This window comes from Patagioenas fasciata, chromosome 7 (genome assembly GCF_037038585.1).
Source record: "Patagioenas fasciata isolate bPatFas1 chromosome 7, bPatFas1.hap1, whole genome shotgun sequence".
Taxonomy (NCBI): Eukaryota; Metazoa; Chordata; class Aves; order Columbiformes; family Columbidae; genus Patagioenas; species Patagioenas fasciata.
The window spans coordinates 26103848-26128482 of NC_092526.1; the positions used below are offsets into that span (position 1 = coordinate 26103848).

The following is a 24635-nucleotide window of genomic DNA, read 5'->3' on the forward strand; positions in this document are numbered from 1 at the left end:
ACATTGTATGAATTAATCTAAAAAATTATTGATACAGATTTGGTTTATTATTTCAGCTTAGGATTCCAGGTGACATTACACAGCTAAAAATCTAATCTTACACAGGTTAATGATAATGCTGCCTTTAAGAGGGTCCAACAAACAAGGTTATGTTCACAGCAAAGAAACACTGACCAGTAGTAAGGCAAACAATTTTAAAAAGGCAATTTGCTTTACACAGTTGTTTAAAGTAAAGCAATAAATACTTTAACAATATGACATTCATCTCTAAATAAGTTTTGCCTGACCAAAAAAAAAAAATTTCAAAAAACCGTGACCAAACAAGGCTAAGTTCAATTTCTAAGAAAACAAGATTATTATTAATCTCTTCACACTATCATCTGTGCCTTGCAGATGAAAAACACATCTCTGAGAATCAAAACTGATATAAAGCTACTGGCATTCCATTGTCAAGTAAGGGAAATCAAGAAATTATCATTACAGAATTCTAACACAAACAATGTTTTTCATGTGTCTTTAATTGTCAGTTGATTTTACTTTAAATTGTGGGCTAAGTAATTTAAAAATACATAGATACAGGTAACAAAATTAGTAAAATAAATTTCATGTACAAACATTTATTGCATTATTATATCCTCATGCCTATATCAAATTTGCTCAGAATTATTCTTGCCCTGCAACCTGAAGTAGTCATGATTTCACAGAAGTTTAATGGACAACTGTAGGATGAGCCCTCTGTCTTATCATTTGTTTAAGATGGAACTGATTATTTTGCAAACCAACTACAACAGACATAGGAAAAATACTTTTTGGTGTTAAATGTCTTGCATCAGAGTTTACATGTCACATGAATTTGAAATGCACAATCTAAAATTAGCAGTGTATTAAAGGGAATTGTAATACTATGGATAAAAATTTATATGGAATGGGAAATACTAACATCATTTCTCTGTAAACCTGGGTGTTTTCAGGGACCAAATCTGATGCAGCTTAAGTTTCATTCTCTTCACAGAAGGAGGCAAAAGTAATGATCAGATCATTAAGGTGTTACTGCTTTAAAAAAAATTAATTGTTTCCCTGTTCAATTTCTTATAAAATGTCAATCAAGGGAAACAGCCAAAGGGAACTCTGGCAGAAACTGAGACCTTAAATCCAACCCTGCTATCAGGAGCCCATTGCTGAGCAGAAGGCAGCATCGCTACAACATGAAAGTTCTACCTTTCATTCTCCAGTTTGCAAGTCATGCCCATGTGCCTCATGAGAACTGCCCTTGTCATCACAGAACTTAATCACTCAGGCTCCATATCATCCCTGAAACTGAGTCAGAACCCAGAAATAATGTCTCCTTTGGCTAAGCCCCTCTTATGATGTCAGGCCAATAGATGTTCTCAGAAGAGAAGTAATACTTTAGGACATGTGTTTGTCAGAATGCAGAACAACTCTTAGCAAGTATGTACAACTCTCAGACATTATGCTTCTTTCTTTTTATAGAATGCTTGCTTTAAAAAATACAAAAAATATATTACCAGTATTGATAACCATAGGAGAAAAATAATCAATGAATAACAGAATTACTAAACCATTTTTGATACAACAGAAATACCATTATATTGTATATATCTATCTATTGTATATATCTGCAGTTCCAAATGCACTACTTGCAGGCAAAGCCAATAAGGATTAGCAGTAAATTCAAATTGTCTTGTACACTTAAGTACTAGTTTCACAAAGGATTAAACTATACTCTTGAAGCAACTTACCTGTGACATCAGTTTTGATGTCAGCAAGCTTAAAAAGAGGTGCAACTTGTTCATAATAAACATGAGTGGCTTCTCTTTTGTGGCTGCTTGGATTGACAAACACTTTTAAGGATTTGGGTCTATTTTGAAAGCCTAGAAAGAAAACACAAAGTATGTAAAACTACACACAGCTCAGCTTTCAATATTCAGGAACAAAATTAGTAGTAGGCCACAACCCCAGAAAAAACCAAGAATGAAAGCATGTTTTCCTGTCCTCTGTCAATTATTCAATTTTTACAGCCACAGGTACCTTCAGAGTGTCAGCTGGTACTTCCTGAAGCTCTTCCTCCTCACTCTACCTCAATGACTGACCAGGAAAAATTCCTTAGAGGAATTATAGCTAAGTACTATTTCAGCAGCAAATGGGAAAGTATTCCTTAAGATCAAAATATCGAATAACAATATACAAGTCCTATAGACTATTTTTTCACTTATTTAAACACAAGGTAGCACTTTATTCAGTTAGTGTTAGTAAATCTTACAAGATTTCTTAAAGATCCTGAAGGAAAATACTGTATCAGTTTGCTGCTATAACCTGAAAGCATACATAAAAAATGGGATTTCAAATTCTATTTATGGCAAAATGTTACACACAGTGCCATGTCATCGCACAGCAAATTAATCCTGATATATCCTTGATGCCTGATGAATCTTAAATGTCTTAGGTAGCATGCCTTAGTACTTATATTTAAAACTATCTCATTTATAAAGGAGATAAAAAGAAAATAAGGAACTTGGTGAGGACAGCGGATGTGCTGGAGGGCAGGGCTGTCACTCACAAGGACCTCAATTAGCTACAAGAAAGATTTTACAAAAGCCTCAAGATGTTCAATTCAGACAAACATGAAGTCCAGCACCTGGCCCAGCAAAACCCTCACAGTGGAGGCTGGGGACTGACCTCTGTAGACAGTATCTGGAGTTCCTGATGGACAAGGACTTGAAAATGAGGCAACAGTTTGCCATTGATGCCATGAAGGCTGAGCGCTTACTGGGTTGTAGTAAAAAGAGGACAACCAGCAATTCAAAAGATAACACTATGCCCTTGAATCAACATCTTTTGAGCCTGAATCTCAAAAACTGCATCCGTTTTTGGGTCCCCCAGAACAAGACTGGTAAGGTGGAGTGAGTCCAACAGAGAACTGTGACTACAAGAAGAGGCTGAAGAGGTCACATGCGAGAGGCAGAGGTTGCTGGCTTTGTATGGCCTTCGGAAGAGAATCTACCTAATGTTGTCCTTAACTATCTATGTGGGAGCAACAAAGACCACCAAGCCAGACTTCTTGCAGGTGCAAGAACAAAAATGGAACTGACACAAGTTACAGCAAGGAACCTTTCAATCTGAAATAAAGAAATAAAACCAAACTCTACAATGAGGGCAGTTAAACCATGGAATGGCTGTGGAATGTCCATCCTTACAGACTTTCAAAACTTATCTGGACGTGGCTCTTAGCAACTTGTTCTTGTTTAGAAGTTCACCTGCTTTGAGCAGGAAGCTGGAACAGATAATGTCCAGCGGTCCATTCCAACCTAAATTATTCTTGATTCTCCAGAAACAAACCCTGCAGGTGTGTACTGTAGTATAATTTCTAATAACAGAAATTACAACACTAGTAAGGAATACTACACGAAAGTTCCCAAAGACTATTAAAACACATAAATCATCATCATACAGGCATTATAATAACCTTTATTCAAGACATTTAACAGAAATCTGGTCTTGTTGCAGTCTTTCAGAAGTCATAAAAATATTAAGACAAAAAAAATTTTAGTAACTTGATATTTTGCCTAAAATGTCAATAGAAATTAAACTGAAAACTACAAGATTTAAGACTCCTTATTTAAAAGATACAATATTTACCCACATTCATAAATGTGCTGTCACATTTCTTATCTTCTCTATGGGAACTGTTACCTGTGATCAGCTGTTCCTAAATGCTCAAGACCCAGAGACACAAAACTGTAAAAATTGACTTGAATCTTTGATTTCTAAGTAAAACATACCTTTAAACTTAAATATATATATACACACACATATATATACACACAAAATATAATACACAAAGTAGAGGGAAAGAATAGTGAAGCATAGAGTTTGTAGGAGTAAAGAAAGGCGATGAAGTGTCATAAATGCTGTTACTCGGAGAGTGCAAGCTATGATATTGCTAAAGCACCATTAGGAGAAAACTGAAGGAAAAAAAAAACCCAAACATCACTATCTCACTTAACTGTTTCTGAGTTTTGGGTGTAAAAATTTATGTCCCAGGCAGCAACATAAAGTTTTAAAAGAAAGTATAAGCAGTCAAAAGAATAAAGACTTTTCAATTGGCAGGGAAAAAATGTTAGATTTTAAAGGAGACAGTTGAATTTGGTTTGTTTTTTAACCAAAAATTCATTCCTGAAATTATTGTAAACCAGGAACTGAATTTATGATTATGAAAAGTAGATCAGAGTTAATACATAAATTCTAGTGAGATTCTCAAAAACCAAATAAATTCACAGGATAAAAGTGTTAGTATATTCTCTTTATGCCTACTTGAATATCAACTTACATTTTCAGAGAGGTAAGCTATTTTATTTATAGAAATAGGTACCAAAATAAAACATTTGAGCAGAGATATGGTGCCCTAGTGATTTGGGGTTTTTTGTGCCAAATGTTTGCCAACTGACATGAAAGGATGATCACGCCAAAAATTATTATTTATCATTCCCACCATGCTCTGGATATCTTATAACACACCAGAAAACAGTGTTTAATGAGAAAACATCCAATAATAGTAAAAAAAAAAAAAAGAACACCAAAACTTTGATGCAACTATATGGCAAAACTTCTTTAAAAGTATTTTAGAATAGTAATAGCCTTTTAATTTTCTTTAAACAATATCTATATGAATGAATCAAATCTCATTTGCTGCAGTCTGCAACTGATTTCAGTCTGTCAGCCTTTTGGTGTTCTCCTAACTGGTGTTCGGTTATTGTTTTCTGTGGCTGCTCCATTCGAAACGAACCAGCAGCCTAAAGCAGGAAGGCCAACTGTTCCTCTAGTACTAACAAATGTGCTAATATGCACTAGTTTAAACTTGATCTATCAAGTGAATCAGTGAACCATGAAGGGTGGTGGGTCAATCAGGGTGTTCTGAAAACAAAGGCTCATAGGGCAGCAGAGACGCTATGCTCAGACATACATCTGTGCTGCTTTCAGTTCTTCGCTTTATGAAAATGGGTTTATGTTACAAAAGTTAAGAGCTTGGAATCATGTCATTACCGCACACGCTTATAAATACTTTATACAACAGTAAGAATATTAGACACGAGGAAAATAAATAATATGAGACAGATTTGTTAATGTAACTATGGAGACACCACTGTTAATATTAACTAACCAAAGTTAATGTTTAACATTAATGGTTTAATTAAAACTTCATGCATGAAGTTTCAGACACTCATATCAAATCCCACTGTGAGCGATACTACAGAATGGTAGATAAAAATAAAATGTATTTCAGGCATTTTTTTGCTACTTTGCCATTTATTGTCATTTACTGTCTTCTGATAGTTTACAGAGTTTTTAAGCAAAACCTTTTCAAATCACCTGTTAATAAAAATAAGACTTATCTTGCCAAAAAAAAAAAAAAAAAAAAGCTTTGATAATTATGCATTTCCATTTCTGGGGCTATCTTAACCCTTTAAGTAACACTGGGCATTTGTGTGCATAGAGGATATTACATTAAACAGTGAATTCCAGAGACAGAGTATGTGCACTATATATGGCCGTAAGTCCAGGTACCAGAAGATGCAAAGGACAAATGGAAATCACTGAGAGTCAGGTGTACAACAGGTCTGACACAAGAAAGCAACATATTAGAATCTGTCAAAGCTGCCATCTGGGGCTTTCCAGGAGCCAGTCCAGAACCAAGGCTCCATAGGTGCACGCCTTAAAATGGCAGTGGTAATTTTATGTCAGTTTAACAAATAAGCCATATACAGAAGATCAGTTTTCCTGAACACCATGTCATTGAACAAGCTCGTCATATCTAGCTGGCATACATCTGAACAGCAGCAATGTTACGCAAATAAAAAAGAACTTATTTAAAAGCAGGAAGATGGTAGTTCAGGTGTTTGTTACTCTGCCACAAATGCACAAAAAGCCATAATAGCAGCCACTGTAAATCCTACAACTGTGTGTCACTTCTATTATGATAGGCATCATAAAAAATTATAGCCTAGTTAGGCTTTGAATTGAAGTACTCTGAAATCAAGTTCAAAGCAACAGAGGATACCCACTGTGAAGAGAATAAATATGAGCAGGAAAAACCATGCAAGAAACATTCATGTCAGACACAAAATGCACAGTAAAACTGTATACATGGTATTTCAGAAAAAAGAAAAAAAAAAAAAAATGAAATCTTGACTAGAACAATCTCCAAATAAATCTCTAGCTTGTATCATCTCTGATAAACTTGCTGTTGTTGTTCCTTTATGAATGTATATGCGTAAAAATCTAAAACTTGTCAAAGAGCAAGGTAAATAAATAGAAATTGCATTTATTTTCAAAGGAGACACACCTTTTCATAATATTTAGCCATTCCGACAAATGAAATTGCATGTTTACTGACAGCCATACCCAAACATATATACATTCCACTTTGGTATTAATAAATCACCTGCTTTTCATTTGTCCCAGCCTAGAAGCAATAAAAAAACCTTCAAAGAAATAATGCAGAAGTAAATGAAAATTTATTTTGTGATCACATAGATTAGAAAAGAGACCTGTACACTTAATTTTGATCATTTTAGAATAATGAAATTTTAATTTTATCCTGCAGTTCAGAAGGAAACCAAAAAGGAGCCAATTTGAGCTCATTAACAAAGATGTCATCAGCACTATTATGAAAGTAATCTGTTGCAAAAACTATGAAAGTTCATCACTGTTTCAAGCAGAGCTATATCAATGTGCCTTTTGAGATTTCAGTTACTGAGGAATCAACAGAAGTTATCTGCATTTTATACTTTTAGTTCAGACTTGAATCCCACTGGCAACAATGTTTGGTACATTTTAAATGAGAAGACTTTTTTCTGAATTATACCATTACTATATCATCACTGTTTGAACTACTGGTAAGGTGCCTCTGCCACAGTGTATGCAAAAATGATGCTGCGATGCTGCTTTTTTGCTGATTTTCTAGATAGAAAGGCAGTTTGAATATCTACGTCAGACTTCAAAATGTAACAGTATGAAAACTACTTTTATTGTAATTACAGAACTTAATATACACATTAGTAAATCTTTTTTGGGGGGTTGTGATTGGTTATTTTTCCTGATTTTTCCTGAAGTATAAGGAAAGGAGAAAAATGTACTGATTAGAGATCAAGAAAAATCTGCACAAGGTTTGAGCTTCTGGAGAAAGACCGAAGCTGAAAGAAGAACCAGAAACAGCAACACTGCACAGAATGTTTTTTTTCAGGTTCAGGTGGTTTCCAATTACAAAGCTATAAAAGAGAGACTGCACCTCGAAGTCAAAGCAACCTGAGCAAGAGATACTGCAGCTTTTTTTCTGTGAACATATGGTATCACTGCTCCTGATGGATGGAGGGTAATCTGGGAACAAAACAGACATTTGCTCCTTATGCAAATGTCCTTGCCTTTATGGGTAGCTGGAGATCTGTAAGAATCTTGGCACTTCCACAGATTGAGGTATTTCATGACAAAGTCTTTCAAAAAGGGGCAAGGGAGGGCACTTTTTAATACACATTTTATTTGGAAGATCTAAAGCGTATTGTAAGCAAACTATGTAAGAATGCGTTGTTAACAACTCATGTTATTCTACTTTCTGTTTTTCACAAAGTCACTTTACTAAAAGTACACTATAAACCACTATTGGAAGTGTTGTTACACTAGAAATGCACAAGATTTGAATTCTGTAATCTGGCTCAGTATAGACTATTAAAACTCACACTGAATTGTTTATTACAAAATGGATTGCTTTTCTTCTGTAATATACAAACTCATTTGCTATAGTCTGTAAACAGAGACATATTTTGGAGCTAAATCAGAGTTTGGTTTGTGAGTTTTTGTTTTGTGTCTTGGTTTTGTTTGTTTGTTTTTTAAAATCACAAGTGTGCTATATTCTATGTCTTTCCAGCATTCACTGTATTAAATTACAGTGAAAAGCTTTGGTTTGTTGTTGTTGTTTGTTTGTTTGTTTTCCCTAAATGGTGAATATTTTTTTCTTGAATTTGATACAGCTTCCATGACATAAATGCAACTATCAAGGGTTAAACAAAGCAGCCTGAAACTGGCATTAGGCCAGGCAAACACAGAAAGAGCTTTTTAAAATAAAGAATTGTCTCTCATCACCAGCTAACATCAATACATTTTGTATCAGATTATACAATAAGAGTCCTGTGAATTTATGAAGAGGAAAGCCTCTCCCATTAGCCTCTTAAAGAATTTGTAGGTCTCATGTGGGAGCTCCTAAACCGTCACTAGGAAGTCCCTGAAGGGTTCCCAGGACTGCAGCAACTGTAGTACCATCAGATGTGCTGCAATTCCAAGTGGCAACATCAACAACATATATTTATTTCTTCAAGAAGTAGATTTCCAAGAAGACTCTTCAGTAGAATACAGTAAAAGCTACTTACTTTCAGTAGTTTCCAAAACAATTCCAAAACATAGCACCAATTTGTTTAATTATTAATTATTGTCACTTTCGTAAATTTTACACTTCACCATGTAAACCTTCAGTAGTAAACATTTTCCAGCAATAACATTCATATCTGAGTTTCTTCCACAGGCAAAATATTTTTCTAGGCTTCACTCAACCTTTTGTACAGTCAACAGAAACGAGTCTGAAATAATAACAACATCAACCCCAATTAAGTGCTTACCATTCAAAATTTCCTTTAGGTGTCTAAACCATGTATGACAATGGTCTTCACTTAGGTTATTTAAATGGATAGCGCAGTCCGTTAGTTTATTCTCTTCTTTATTCAAGCATTTAAAAATTGTGATGCCCAACACAGTACCACCTTTTTTCTGCCCTACAAATCGACGACGTTTCAGTTTTACTGAAAATACATCTTTCATTTCAATAATATCCTCTTGAGCTTGTAAAACCATACTGGAATCACCTATATGAGGGGGAAAAAAAAAAAAGTGTTACCAATATTATTAGGAGTAAGGTCTAAAAAAACCCATACAATTATGGCTTCATATCTAGCTTAAATTATTCCATCTGCTCATGCCTATATTGAAACTTACTGCATATCATTTGCCTCAATCACTGGTCTTATACTTTTACGAACTTTCTTTTATTTTGGTTAGGTGTCCAGCTATACAAATAACATTATTTCAAAGAGGTTATTTAATCCTTTTTCTGATATTAAAAAAATGAATAAAATTGCATACTTTAAGAACAGTGGACCACTTTTATGTATTTGCATTCAAAAAGCAAATTCTTGATTGAATTCTCCTCAATCATAGATCAGAAAGTGTGCTGTGGCCCAAGCTGACTCAGTGCTCAATGTATTTTTTCATGTGATACAATTGCTGCCTTTTGGGTTTACACTAAACACATATCAGAAAATAGTTAAGCAAAAATAGAAAAATAAACCAAAAGTATGTCACCAATCTTACCTTTCATTTTTGAGTTATGAACTTACTTTAGAAGACAAGTAAAAGAAAAATTGTTTCAAAAATTCTTATGACAGTTCAAAACCCTCACCCCAGGGGCGGTTTGTGGGAGGCTGGAACACTGGGTGAAGGTTTTCTTATCTCAGGGTTGTTTTACACACGGCCCCTGTGGCTGCAGACACTATCGCTTCAGTGACAGTGGTTCCAAATGCCTATTGGAGATGTAGCAACCAAACTACTGTGCTACAGGCTTCTCCTTTTTCTGTTCTCTTGACCTGTAAAATACCTGATTCCTCAAAAATAAATTCAAATACACAGAGTGCAGGAAAATAGTTGCTGTTCCTGTAAGCACCTGATACTCTGGACACAAAAGGTTTCCCTGCTTTCTTTGTAATTACAGCAGATCTGATATGCTAGACAAATAAAGATCCCTTTGCAGTCCAAGGCAAGAAAAACCAGAAACCAGAAAGCTTTTTCAAATCTAGCAACAGCTCAGCCAAGTGGTTTCTCAATAGGAAAAGCCATAACAGATTCTGTTTGATGAATATTTGCCCCGTGTTGTACTGAAGAGCCGGGGAGAAGCTCCAAAAGAGTATTTTGACTGTCTTCCTGGAGAACATAGACAGCCCTGCAGGTGTGAGACTGCAAAATCAGGTATCACCTATTTCATTATATCACATGAAGCTGAGGGCTTCAGAAAGTCATACATTTTCTGAGCAGGAAAATAAAGCCTGTGGGAATTCTTGTAACAGTTTGAAACTGGGGTTTCTCAACATCATTTTTTGAATCAAACTATGCAGTGACCATCTTTCTATCCAGAAATCCTGAAGGACTGTACCTCAGCAATGCTAACACGGCTTGAAGCTCAGGTCAGTATTGCCGCTCTCAACAATTATCAACCAACCCATTTTAGTATTGTTCCTGTTCCATACCCATAACCTACTGCAGAGAGAAGCATGACCTTATAGTAGTTCACATACATTTTACCACCTTAATTTCTGCATGTGTCAGCTACTAGGGTGTAAAATTGGACTAAAACCACTCCGTACTTAGCCAGAATACTGTGACAAGTAAATGTTTGTGTGCACTGAGATAGTATATGGCAAATTGTCTGTAGTGCAGAGTTTCAGAAGTGCGCAGCAAATAAACAGAAGGTAACTCAACAAAATATGAAACAAAACAAAGCTTAAAACACTATAGTAACTACTGTAAAAGTGCTTTCTATAAGATACATTGAATGAAACCAGGGGACTGAGGGAAAAAAAAAAAAAAGATTGTATGATTCCATTTGAACTCTGATTTTACATACACTCAAAGGGTGAGTGGACATTGTACAAGCAACCTTAAGACCAACATTACCAAATCTGGGAACTTGATTTTTTTTTTTTTTTCAAAATTTGTATTGCTCTTCTAAAACATTTGGGTGTAAATAGTCTTTGTAGGCCTTAAATGAAACATGTATTTGTGATGTCCTTAATCACCTACCTAGACTTACATAGTTTAGTACCTTTATTTAAGACTCGTTTTAATTTTAAAAACAGCGTTTCCAAAAAGGTCTGGTTAGCTTTTTCTGGAAAGTCTCACTGTCAGACATATGAAACACTGGAAATTCCAGCACACAAACTCAAAGTTTTGGGACAACAAAGACATGAAATACAGGGTGTTTCAAAAAGACGGACCCAATTTCAAAGCATAGTAATTTCACATTGGGTATGTCTTTTTGAAACACCCTGTATAAGAGCTGTTCTGCAGCAGAGAGCTGCAGCATTTATTCCCCCAGACCAATACAAGTATGTTAAATGAGTTTGCTTTTAAAATATTTTTAAACAAATAACATTTTGATTAAACTGTTAGTTTTGCTGAGAATATCACAAATTCTGTTATGCTAAGGTTATGTGTATACATCACAAAGAAATTACAAACATTAGCCTATTTGTCCTGCACAAATCAGGTCAAATATCAGCCTGTTAAAATACTTTTTATTCCCCCTGCTAGCTTTCATAAAATGACATTTAGTTGTGAAGCAGGTAAGGCTTTTCTAGTCTTGTTTTCATACTGCTTTTTCAGCCTGACATTTATTTCCCTTACATCTTCCTCTTATTCTGTACCTGTCAAACTCTTGTGTTGTTCAGATGCACATCAAAACTTTTGAGAATTAAAATAATATATTCTTACTAGGCTGTACTACACTTTCAAAACCAGTATTTGACTCTAGTTGTTTTACTGGAATATATTTTCAGATACAGCTTGGAGAACCATATAAACTGTAGGAATACTGAATCATACAAAAGCATTATCTTCAAGTTTTAAACTGTAGAGGAATTATTGAACTAGCTAGTAGGATTAGGACAGCCAATTTTTACTAATGTTGAAAAGAAATCTGAATAAAAGTCCCTAGGCATATTCTATAATTTTCATCATCTGGTTTTTACTGAAAATAAGATCATCACAAATGCAGTAAAATGTTATAAAACAATTCAGATTAAAAAAAAAAAAAGTCATGAGCTACATTTATAAAATATTTATAGTATGTGATAACAACTTAAGTTTACTCTAAAAATAAAGTGTATATTGGATTAGATACTTTTTTAAACTTAAAAACACCTATTGGTTCATTAGTATCATATTGGTTATTGCTAGCTGTTTCAGGACATTAACTGTCCTCTCACATTACTTGGAAAGATATTGGGTACCATCTGTTCTTACAAGAGATTTAAGCATACATCTATTAGATATCATGCTATTTATTTAATTCAGTACCCACTTCCCATTGTTGTATCGTCTGAAAAAAAAGTAAACTTAATTACAAGGAATAAAGATAATCTCTTCTGCCAGGCTGACATGTCATCATGAGAGCAGAGAGGGAACCTGTATAAAGTAGGTTACAGGCATTAGGAAGAATAAAACTAACAGCACTTAACATTTAACAATGATCTAACAAAAACAGAATATACGGCACTTAAAAAAAATTACTATAAGCCAAGGGCTTGTCTAAATCAATCTCAGCACATCTGTCTGATGTAGAGCGTAAACAGGATTAGAGTTGGATTTATCTGCTTGACGCTAATTGTAGTCACAGTTTCTGCACATGTCCACTTTTTTTTTTTCCAAATACAGCATGAAAAAAAGCCTGCCCAGATATGTGAATTTCTAGGAAGTTTTATGCCCCTATTTATCTCCTCACTGATTTCAAGTAATGGGACTATCCTACATTTTTCCTATTTATGCTCGTCTAATCTATTTAATGAAAAATTATGTCTAAGTACACCACACTGAGCTAAATCAAAGGGTAAGGGGCTAATTCACTCAAATACAGTTTAATTGTAAATACCAAACCAAATTTTAATTAGTTAAGAGTGTTAAACTACGTTTTAAACAAATAGATCATCTCAATTTTAAATCAAAATTGATGAAAACGTACACAAAAGGTAGTACTACTGAAAAATAGAAGTTTGTAAAGAGAAATATAGCATTAAAATATTGACTCAGACACTTCAACAACAAAACATTTATTGGGACTGTTTTCCTTCAATAGAGGCCCAACATCTAGAAGTGGTATTTGAAGAATCAATTTCTACTGCAAAGTTCTGGAGCACATGGGATACAGTAGAAAATGTACATGAAACATGGCTGTATAATTCAAGTACAAGAACTGGACATTAAGGAAAACCTATTATACTCCCTTGGCCATAAATTCTTCCTATGACCTTTGGCAAGACACCTAGTCCCACTTAACTACATTTAATAGATAAATCTCTTACACATTTAAGGTTCTCTATCCCATTATGCTCTCAAAGTTTACTTCATTAATAGTTGATTGCTTTAGCTGAGTGCAGTGTAACATTACAGAAATAATTAGAAGAAAAATCATCAAGACTATACCAAAGAAAATACAGCAGTCAACAGTAGCTATTGTAGAACTCATTACAGATCATCTTGCACTGTATGAATGCTATTTTCAAAATAACCATTCAGGATATGCAATAAAATATAACTGCATTAAAATAATACCAAAAAGGAAATAAACAGAATAAAAATTAATTTGGTTTTGACAATATGACTACAAATTTAGGCTTAGTAATATTTAAAATTAACATGATAATGTCTAGCTAATGCATGTAAACGAGTAATTATTAACTATTAAGCCCTTTTTCCCCCTATTGTAGCCTGCAGAGCACAATATGTAGCATACAACTTGTTCATAAAAGCTCTACAGAGTTTTCAGCTACAACTTTGATTAAGAAGAACTGGCAATGAGAAATATAAAGGAGCACGTATGATCATCCTTGCCAGAAGAGCTGAGAATCACTATATAGCTTTTCAGGCTATTTAACATTAATTTAAAGACCATAAACATGAGACATAAAAGCTATTCTCAGAACTTCTGAATTTTTAAGGGTTTTATATTTCAAAAAGACAGGTCATGCAACACCTTTGGCAAAATTTGATGTTATGCCTCTTACTCTCTTCTGCAAGGAGAGAAAGCAAAATTGCACTTTCTGCTTGCCAAGAGTTTAAAAGAGTAAACTGAGGAGAACAAGGTACAGCCAAGTGCCAGACTGGGGAGCGGCTGGTTTTCCTTCAAAGATTACATTTACACTACTCCAGTCCTCCTAGAGAAGCACAACTCAACTGAGGCCCTAGTATAGAAAAACATTTCTCAAACTGTGTGTAATGACCTCTTTGGAAACAGCAAGGAGTTCATAAAGTACTACAAAGTATTAAAGAGATGCACCTCAGTTCCTCCAGAGCTGGAGATTAAAAGCGGTGTATAGCTACTAACTTAATCTTTTAATGGCAGCTATTCACTTGCAGCAACAGCTGCATTCCTTCAGGGCAGAAAATTGAGCTTAAAAACATCTGACAGGAATACAACCAACTTTCATTCTCCTCCTCCAGAGAATGTGAGGGTGAAGTGATGTATTTTGCCAAGCCAATGCAATACCTTGCTGCTAATGCTTCTTCCAATACCAGCACCTACCCTTCACTCACCTGCCACGACTATGTAGTCCAGCCCTTCTCCTTACGTCTGGCACCTGGCAAAACCAGGTTGAGTCAGTTCAGCTCCCTAAAGCAACACAGATTGTCCAGTTCATTTTCCTTTTGTTTTTTGCTGGCTTAGTCTTCTGACAAGTTGTTTAATATAATCAGTTCAACACAAGTTGTGCGAAACTAGAGATGCTTCAAAGTGATAAGAAAATGCACAGCAGTCTCTATGATGTCCAGCAGGCCATGGACAAGGCTTCTTGTAATAAGGCTCATTAGACATCTATCCATCAAGTTTTCATTAACATCTTGTTCCATGTCTGTTTTACAGCAGTGAAGTACCTCGCTTATTAATTACAGGCTAATGGCAGAACTTCATAAAAACTTAACAAAACTGGTAGTTTGAAAAGAAACCAAATAGCTTCTTGAATAAATACCTCCACGGAAAAGTGTGATTAAAGCTTAGCACAAGGCCTAATGCTGTCCCAGATGAGAAGCTTCACCTTAAGGAAGAGTTTTTCCCCTTATTCTCCAACAAAAAATGACAAAATGAAAGATAACCCTCCAAATAAGAGGTTTAACTGGGAATAAAGCTGTGCAGAACAACAATCCTAGCTGAAAAGAAGCAAGGGAGACAGTGAGTGATTCTGAACCTGAAGCATTTGAGAGGATGCATGCAGCAGAGACTTTGATTTTAATATTATAGTTAACATTTTCTCATTAATACCACACCAAGAAAGAGGTTACTGAAAATAAATTTACTATAGAAAGCTCTACAACTAACATTAAGATTCTGGCCTACCTAGTGCCTAATTTCATAATATGATTGGAAAAGTAGCAGCAAACCTTTTATTAAGCACCTGAAACATTGAGGCTTTTCATGTAATAAGTGAAAGGAGCGACGTAACAAAGTTCAGAATAACAGGGTAACAAACATCAACGATTTACATCATTTTGTAAAACCTCTGCAAACACAAGCACCAGATTAAATGATTAGTCCAACAGTACAACCATCATATAATTGAATTCATTAAAAGAGAGAGATTTCTGACATAAAACCTAAGACTGGGATCTAATGGCTTACATGTTTTAATGCAATGGGGTAGCAGAACTGAAAGGTACTAAAAAATCCCAAAGAGGAAACATGAGCTCAATTTCATATTCCTTAAAAAAAACTTCACACATACACAGTTTTGTACCTACTAATTTATGTCATAATCACAGCAATTACCTCTGTCATTTCAGAAAATAAGGGGGACATGGGGAATCAAAACAGCCTTTTATGGCCACATGATGTCACTGAGTTTTATCAACAACAAGTTAATGATTGGTTCTACTTGGATTCTTACTGGCATGAGATTTGCTTTAGCCTCAAATACAGACTTACAAACCATCCATAAAGCTTAATATTAGTGTCCCACTTTCAGGGAACTCCACATGCCTCCAATACCTGAATTCTGATCTTTTCTGGAAACTATTTTCAATCCAACATTTCCTTCAGGAAAAAAGAACGGACACATACAATTCTAAACACAGGACAATTTCCTTCTATAAACTGTCAGCAATTCATGTATATTAGTTTTTAGCTATTAAAGCACAGCTATTAGCTGCTACATAAACTCATCCATGAGCTTCTCACTGATTAACAGCTACATGTTTGGCTTGATCCTCACTGATCTTTGGTCTATTTTTCTAGGAGCTTTCTTCATATACTCAGTCATCCTTTGTATCATCCTATTGGGACCTTTTGCACTAGCCCAAGGGTAAGAGATGGGAGCAGACCCACCAGAATCCTCTGACAAGCATAAAACCTTTCCCTCACTCCAGCGCTCTTCAGTTCAGTTGCCATATAGGAATAGGAAGAATGTAAACTACACTGCTTTGCCTGCAGGGGTGAATGAATCCGGTTTTGTTCATATACAACACACTTGTAACAGACTTGAAAGAAAGGAAAAAAAAAATTCTTACATGATCTTCATAACATACATGTTCCTGTGTTCTTGTTCCTCGTAGAGGAACTGTTCATATTTCTCTGACTTTGTAAAATATTTCAACACATAGGTATAGAACAAAAATTACTTTGAACACAACACAAAATTTAAGGTATACTTAGGCAGTTGTGCAATACACAAATTAGCCCTTTATCTAAAGAGAATGCTTACAAAATGCAACACTCCAGCGGCTTTCTGGTATTACAAAGATTGTTATTATACGGAATTGACTACATTTGCAGCGATGCATAATCCTGTGACTGAGGAAATTACATTTTCAGGCTTTCATAAATTTTAAAATTTTGTTTGTAGCTTAATACTATGACAAAGCTTTCACAAAAAAAATTTGATACCAATATGATGTGACACAACTGAACCAAACCCTAATTTCACTCACAGTAAGAAATCACAGGATTAAGTAACACTGTGCAGTCTTTTAGAAAAGTTTATTGCTTCCAGATGGATGCAAGTTTCCTTTCAGCATTGATCGTATCTTCTGTACACAGGGTGCCAATGTTACTATAAATATAGACAAAAGCAGTTATAAAGATAAATTATTAAAATATTGACATAAAAAGGCTCAAACAATACTGCCTCGCTCCACAAAGGACAACTACATTAGAGTGATGTATCACAAATGTTCAACATAAAAACATAAACACCCTTTTTAGAAATTACAGTCCATACATGAGCAAGTACAAATTTATATGGTATCCATAAAATGACTTCTAATTCAAACTGTGTGCTCTTTGCCCCATGTTGTGTAGCGCCATGTGTTTCACTGCATGGTGCACACTACCAAGATGTCCACCTGTGCCCATGTATCTGCACAGCAAGCTAAATATATGCTTACTTCATCTAGCAGCAAAACTGTTGAATACACACTGCAATAAACTTATGTTGAAATAAAACCCAAATTGTAAAAAATTAATCTCTTTAAGTTAATTTAAATTTTGAACCATGTACATAAGGCACTGACAAAGTGTATCATCAGCTCTACAAAATATTTTCCAGAAAAAATAATTCTGTGGAGTACCTGATTAGACTTTAATAAAATTATATATAATGCTATTTTGGAAATCAAAATACACTCAGAAATTATCAGGTAAAGCCAGTGCTATGAGTTGTTTTGATATTTTATATTGTTATACAGTTCAGGAATTATAAGAACAAATGATAATGAGTCATTTGAAATACATTATTCAAAATTTTCATGAGATTCTCAAAAATCAAAAGATCTCTATCTTGTTTTTTATTTGTGTAATAACAAGTGCATAAAGTAGAATAAGCTAAAGTATTTTATACGGAACATGCAGAATCCATGAAGTATTTCGTGCATAAAATTTTAGCATTAAGTATCATTAAATTCAAAATTAACTATCAGCATAGAAATAACTTCCACTTTTACATCAAGCATTATACATTATAGGGTGTTTCAAAAAGACGGACCCAATTTCAAAGCAGTGTATTTCACAATGGCAACATGTTACAACACCACAAAAATTTACAAATGGTTTAACAGAGTTATCAAGTAACCTTTTTATAAATGCTCTGTGTTCCCTCCACCTGCTGTATGGACAACTTCGAGATGGTAGCTGAATTTGTCCCAAACAGACATGTAGTGATTTGAAATTAGGTCCATCTTTTTGAAACGCCCTGTATTATACTATGTTACATATAGAAACCTACTTATTTTCTGACAGGCATACCAAATTCTTCAAAACAGACCCACTAGTCAAAACAACGTCCCAAAATTGTCCATGATGTATGTTTTGCTTCCCTGTGTGCATTAACAGTCTCAAACAAGCAGTCTCCTATCCATTTTAAGCCAATTTCTTGTCATACCCTGTCTACTCCTCTTAACTTCAGTGTGGCAACTGTAGCTACATACCACATTTACATAACTACTCCTAATTGCAGCCTATTCCTAATCCTAGTAATCCTAGTAATTCAGATGAGTTTTCACTGTTGGTGAAACACACGTCAGATGACAAAGATACAATTCAAACCTCTCATAATACACATGAATTTTTGTTCCTCCAAACTTATAAATGCTAGAATTACACCACACAGACACACATGTACTAGGATTAGCGCTATGAGGTTGAAGTAAATATCTTACTCGCAGATGCTAAGAATTTTACTCATAGCACAAAGATCCTGCATATGGTCACAGGATCAGAGATTCATATTTAAAGCACCCATACAGCAACTAAGAGATGCATCTTCAGACTGTCTCCAACAGGCACTTGCACAGTATGTACCTTATTGTTACTATTCTATCTAAATTTTCCTCTATCTCAATATTAAACTTACCTTTCTCATTTAAAAGTAAATTGAACAAATCTGAGTTTCCACACATATCCAGCCACACATTACAAATCAGACAATAACCTTTGACTTAGTCTTAACATGAACCAGTGCAAGAAAATTATCACCACCTGTGTTCAATAATTAATTACTATAGATACCCTGGCACACATCTTCAAACTGTTGACATAATGAATGGAATGTTTTACCTTGAGGGTCATCTTTCACCCTGTAAACATCTGAAGTCTTCTGAAAGAGATGTATGGAAAAACACGATCTAAAGCATATTAAAATTGCACCTTTTCCTAATCTTAAGGTTGATGAAACTAATTACTCCTCTGAAATGGTTTGCAATGGTTTCAGACTCATATCCTGTACAAGTGTAGCTACTGTATTTGGAATTTCGCTTCCCTTCTCCACAAAAACCAAACAAACAAAACAAACACCCCACACACAAGACTATAGTAATTATGAATGTACACACCAGCAGTATTTTCAAGGCACTTATAGCTAAGAAATATGGATTTCCTATACAGTCTGCTACTGCATTGTAATTCTCAACAATATTTAATAAAAATAACTTCTTGATATTTTGTCAAAGAACACATATTCTTTAAGCTAATTGATCCACTGATAAAAACAAGTACTTTGCAAAACTGAAGTTCAGATTCCATCAGGAAAGCTAATTCAGTAGTGCAAATAGAGATGGAGCTACAGACTAGTTGAGAATGCACTTTTACATAAAGTATCATTTAAATACAATTTAACTGGTTTCTGGTACCTAAGACCAGGAATACCAGGTCAGAGTGAAAGTCCATCTGTCCCAGTATCCTGTGTCAAACCACAGCCATAAGCAGATGCTAAGAGAAGAGAAGGAATAAAGCAAGCATTTACTCTGATTTTCACCAATACTTTTCCACTCCTCACCTGTTTTCATTTGGTACACTCTGAACTGACTGCCATTTCTTCACATTGAACAGCATTTAAATTAGGCCTTCCATCTCCAGTCGAATCCACAAAATCTTTTATTATTTACAATATCCTTCGGCAGTTACTTTTGCAGTTCCCTTGCTGCATGATTATTTTGAGTCTGGTTCTTCTTAGCCTATTAAATGCACAGTATGTCTTATGTTGGAAGATAGAAAGCCCTTGCCATCTACTTTCTCCGAGCCTCATCTCAACAGACTCCCTTTCAGACCAAAAAGTGCTGGCCTAGTCTGTCACGTCACCCTCATCAAGGAGCTATTCCCTACCGTTACTTACTGTCACACCCTGAACCTTCTCCAGTCCCACATCATCCTTGTTGAGAACACCAGAACTGCACACAATATTCAAGACATGGTGAAATAAATGTTCACTTATAGAGCATACAAACACCTAGTTTAGTCTCTATTTATGTCCTAACGATCCTTAATATAATAAACCTAACAACTGTTTAAGTGACAGATGACATTTTCCACATAATAAACCCATTCCTAACGTGGAACCATGTAGCCACAGCTCCTGATCTTGATCCCAAGCTGATGGCATTCAAATAAGAGATCAGTATATTACACTATGCTTAATTATATCAACTCCTGGACTCACTGTCGCATTGTCTAGTCAAATCTGTAGAAAGGACGTGGGTCTGAAGCTGTGCTGTAGGACATAACTGACAACCTCTAAATGCTTTTCCACTTTGATTTTAACAGTCACACAAACCCCAAATATAGCATTTTTGCTTTTCCATGTTTATCCCACATCATTTTTTCTCATCCACACTCCTTGCAGACCACACTGTTAACATACTAAAGGCACTAGGACATTTTCTGGCAGGCGTCACTCTATGAATCAGACAAAGAAAGCAAATATTAGAAACATAAAACAAAGAGAAACAAATTTAAGAACAGCTTTCTTTCTACTGTAAGTTCATTTTACTAGTCTGCTCCTGCATACAAACTAAGACTGCTAAACTGCTAAACCTGCAGAGGCAAAAAAGTAATAACTGCTTTAAGCAAGAAAAACAAACAAATGTGTATTAATTATGTTGTTAAGTTCAGTACTGAATTGCTGTGTATACATTCCACAAATAATTTCCACAAAACAAGTGAGACCTAGGGACAAAATTTCAAAAACACCACCTGCTTGTTTCCATCATATTTTAAATAATTTACTCCCCAACAAATGTAAGTGGGGGAGGGGGGGGGGGGGAACAAGGAAAAAAAAAAAACACACACCAAAAAAACACACACACAGAAACACCACCAAAAAACCCACAAACCACCAAACCACAACACCTTTAGTAACACCTTTTCATTTCACTTATATTTGTACTACAGTAAACAAACAAACAAAAAACCAACACCCTACAAATATTTATCAGGTACTCTTTTCACTGTTTTTTAAAGCAACGTTATTTATTACTGTTCTTTCATCACAGAAGATCTATGGAACAGAAAAGGATCTGGAGGATATGCTTAGTTTAATCACAGCCTTGTTTAATGAGTGTGTTGCAGTTAAGTGATGAAGAATCAGTATCTTTCACATTAAATATGCAGAAGCATTCTTTTTCCTTTAATTAAAATAATACCAAATTAAAAATAGTCATCTATATACAGCCTTTTCCCAATTATTGTAACATATCAATATATTTAGGTTTACCCTGGAATGTGTCAACGGCAGAATTTACTAAATGAAGCCATAAATCTGTTCAAAGTTTGATGTTGACACGAGTTACGCCATCTATAGCCATCTAACTGTTAGTGTATTATTCAGTGGTGCTATGATTATTTTGATCCCTAGCTAATTACCTCACCCCCAGTTACTATATGTAGATGTGACAGAACAGGCCTTTGGGAAGTCCAAAACCATCCAAGTATGAAGTTTTTCAGTACCTTTCTTGACAGAGCTATTTGACAAGTCACCAATAGGCTCTGTGACAAACACCATACCAGGGAGAGGACTTAGACAGGAGCCATCTCATTTTGAACCATCTTGAACAGTCAACAGATCAGCCAGGCAAAGATGTGCTGTTCTCACCCAGAAAGCCAGTTATCTTGAACTTTTTTCTACTTACTTTTAACAATTTATTCACAAGAATTTTCACTTAAGTTAAAATAACATAGGCTCTTTTTAAAAAGCCATTTTCCTACAACATTAAGTGATAATAGTTATTCTATTTCTACTTTACTGTACTAAAACAACACAGCAAAATATAAATCTAAAGATGATTTTTAAACATCTGTCAGATGGGGTTTTAATAGAATGATGAGCACTTAATTAGTCAAACTCAGAACAGTATCTGCAGAACAGCATTACATTTAGTCATAAGTATCTACTGCTGTGACCCTTAACTTGACCATTTGTATGTCAAATTTTGTTTTTTCAAGACTGTCTGCACTGTGCAAAGATCTGTTTCCAGGATACACATAATTGGGCAGTACATAACATCTGTTGCTTTGCATTTTCTGAGCTTCACAAAGCATACTTTCCAATATTCACTTTAGTGTATGGACTCACAGAAGAGATATATTGTCACAGTTCAAATAAACTGACAACTATGGCAACTACTCCATACTTAAAACCATGTAACTATCATCTTACATAACCCAAATAGACAAAAGCTGGGCAATTCAGAGTTAGGCATCGAATTCTGCTCATGAACTGACCATTTGTTTAAAATCGCAACACAGGGAAGAAACAGCCACATGCTAGATTAAAGAATTGTGAGGTAAACCAAGTTACAGGTTTGGGGGTTTTTTTGTCAGAGATTTAATATATTCCTACATCTACAACCAAACAAGAAGACAGGGGAAGGAGGAAGCTGCACCAGATCTTAAACAGAAGTAGTAGAATTTTCTTTATTCAAATGCCTTACAGAAAGGGTACCATACATCAATGCTCACATGAAAATTCAGACCTAGATTTTTTTAAAACACTTTTTATCATCCTTTAAAAAAATAAATTAAAAAAAAAAATCAAACATTTTTTCTGTGTCTGTTACCACTAAAAAACCATGAGAGAAAAGTGCAGCCTTCATACTACTAGTAAGGAAAACTAATTTTTGCTTGTAACATAAAGTCCATGGTGGGCCTGGAAAATAATTTTTAATTATTATACAAGTTATCCTGGGACCATGTGAATAACTTGGGATCCACTCTGGTTTCTGAGCTCTAATTTTACAAAAATTAAGCATTGTGGCTTACAATCATTCTACATGCTTTGGCTTACAATCATATTACAAAATCTTCAAATTAAGTGTGGCTTGAAACATTTTCTTGGTTTTGCAACTTAAGACCTTACATATTTATTGCGTCGAAGTTGCTAAGAGCTATGTTGTCATTGATAGATATACATAAAGAGCTCAACATGAGTTCTGTGTTTTGTTTTTGTTTTCTTTAATCTCTAACATTCATAAAATAACACTCAATATTTGGCATTTACAGTAGACACTTGAAATATTTCACAGTATGCAGCTAGGATGACAAATGTAGGTCACACACACAAAAAAATATTTTAATCAAAAACCCATCCAAAGAATAAAGTGAGGACATTGTTTAAGATTAAACAGAACAAAAAATAGGAAAATTCGGGGAAGGAATAAAATCAGAAGCATCCTCTCAGTCTTTACATAGGCATTTTTAAGCCCACCCACTTACAAGTAGGATAAAGATACAATACAGCTCGAGGTTTCAAACAAATGCACTCATCTCGGAACACCAAACTCATTACCAAAAGATGAACTCAACTAATACTGTCCTACACCATGAACAAGCCACTCCCGATAACTGTACCTAAGTAATGGGGACTGGGATGTTGTGTGAAACACAGCTTATTGATTCTTCTCCAAAGGAGAGCTGGTGATATTGGTAATTCTAGTATCACAAAACGTCTAGGTTTGTGTGACAATTCCTGTTGCTTTGCTCGACTTAAGTCATGGGGGAGGGTGGGATTTTTTTCCAGGAGGAAACACAACAGAAAAACAGCTACCATGAGACCTTACATGAAGCAAAATGTTCTCATTCAATAAAGCATTTTTAACCTGAGTACTTTGATAATAACAAAATCCATGTTCATAAGGAAATTTAGGTTCAATCAAGAAAGACACAAATTCATTTTAAATGAGTTAACTATTTTTTGCTTTTAGCAGCATTGTCACTGAAAAGTAAAAAGTTAATTACTTTAACTTCAAAATCACTTTTGAAATTAATCCAGTTTGAAGTAAAAAGTACAACTAGTAATAGATGTTAAGGCATATCAATGAATGAAGCTAAAGAAGTACCAGAAGCCTAATTATTTTTTAAACTCTATTAAGTCTCATGCACACTTAAATACCATTTAACTTTTAACGCCAGGAATAATATGTGAAAGTACTATCTCTATACAAGCATACATCCTATGTTGGAAACAAAATAATTAGCCGCTTTTCCAAATTACAAAAAATTAACACAATTTTTTTTCCTGCAAAAGGCCACAGCCAATCAGTTTGATAGTAAGTCTGAAGTCCTACAAAAAGGATTTCTATGCTCAGCCGGAGTGCAGAAATAAGAAATAACAATGTCTTCGACTCTTAATTGTAACTACATAAAATCCAGTTACCCAGGTAACATTCATATGTGGAAGAGACATTATCATACATTTGGGTGATTCATCCAAGAGGAGGAGTTTTCAGCACACTACGAATCCATTTTTGGTTGCATTTACAGGGTCATTATTTCCCTGCCAATTGCAGTGCCACGTGCACAGCTGAAGTTTAGCTGTGCTTGCAATTTTGCTTATTCAGCTACACTTGAAGATGTGATCCTAAACTGGTATTGCTGTCCAAAGGATATTATCTGCACTACACCTAAAGGGTGAAGGGTTCCTAAGCTGCAAGAGTAGAGTTCCAAAACTTCTTCCCTAATGAAATAGTTTGAGAAATACCATCCTTATAGTCTGCAG

At 34.9% G+C, this 24635-nt stretch overlaps 1 protein-coding gene across 2 annotated transcripts in view; it reads right to left on the bottom strand.

Annotated features, from left to right (window-relative positions):
- CERKL (CERK like autophagy regulator) overlaps positions 1 to 24635 on the bottom strand; it is a 53430-nt gene that overhangs the window by 21679 nt on the left and 7116 nt on the right. For both annotated transcript variants that reach the window (XM_065841261.2, XM_071811166.1), the window contains exons 2-3: positions 8685 to 8927; positions 1761 to 1892 (exon numbers count right to left, since the gene is read on the bottom strand). In XM_065841261.2, the coding sequence (XP_065697333.1) occupies positions 1761 to 1892; positions 8685 to 8927 (375 nt within the window). The remainder of the gene's footprint in view (positions 1 to 1760; positions 1893 to 8684; positions 8928 to 24635) is intronic.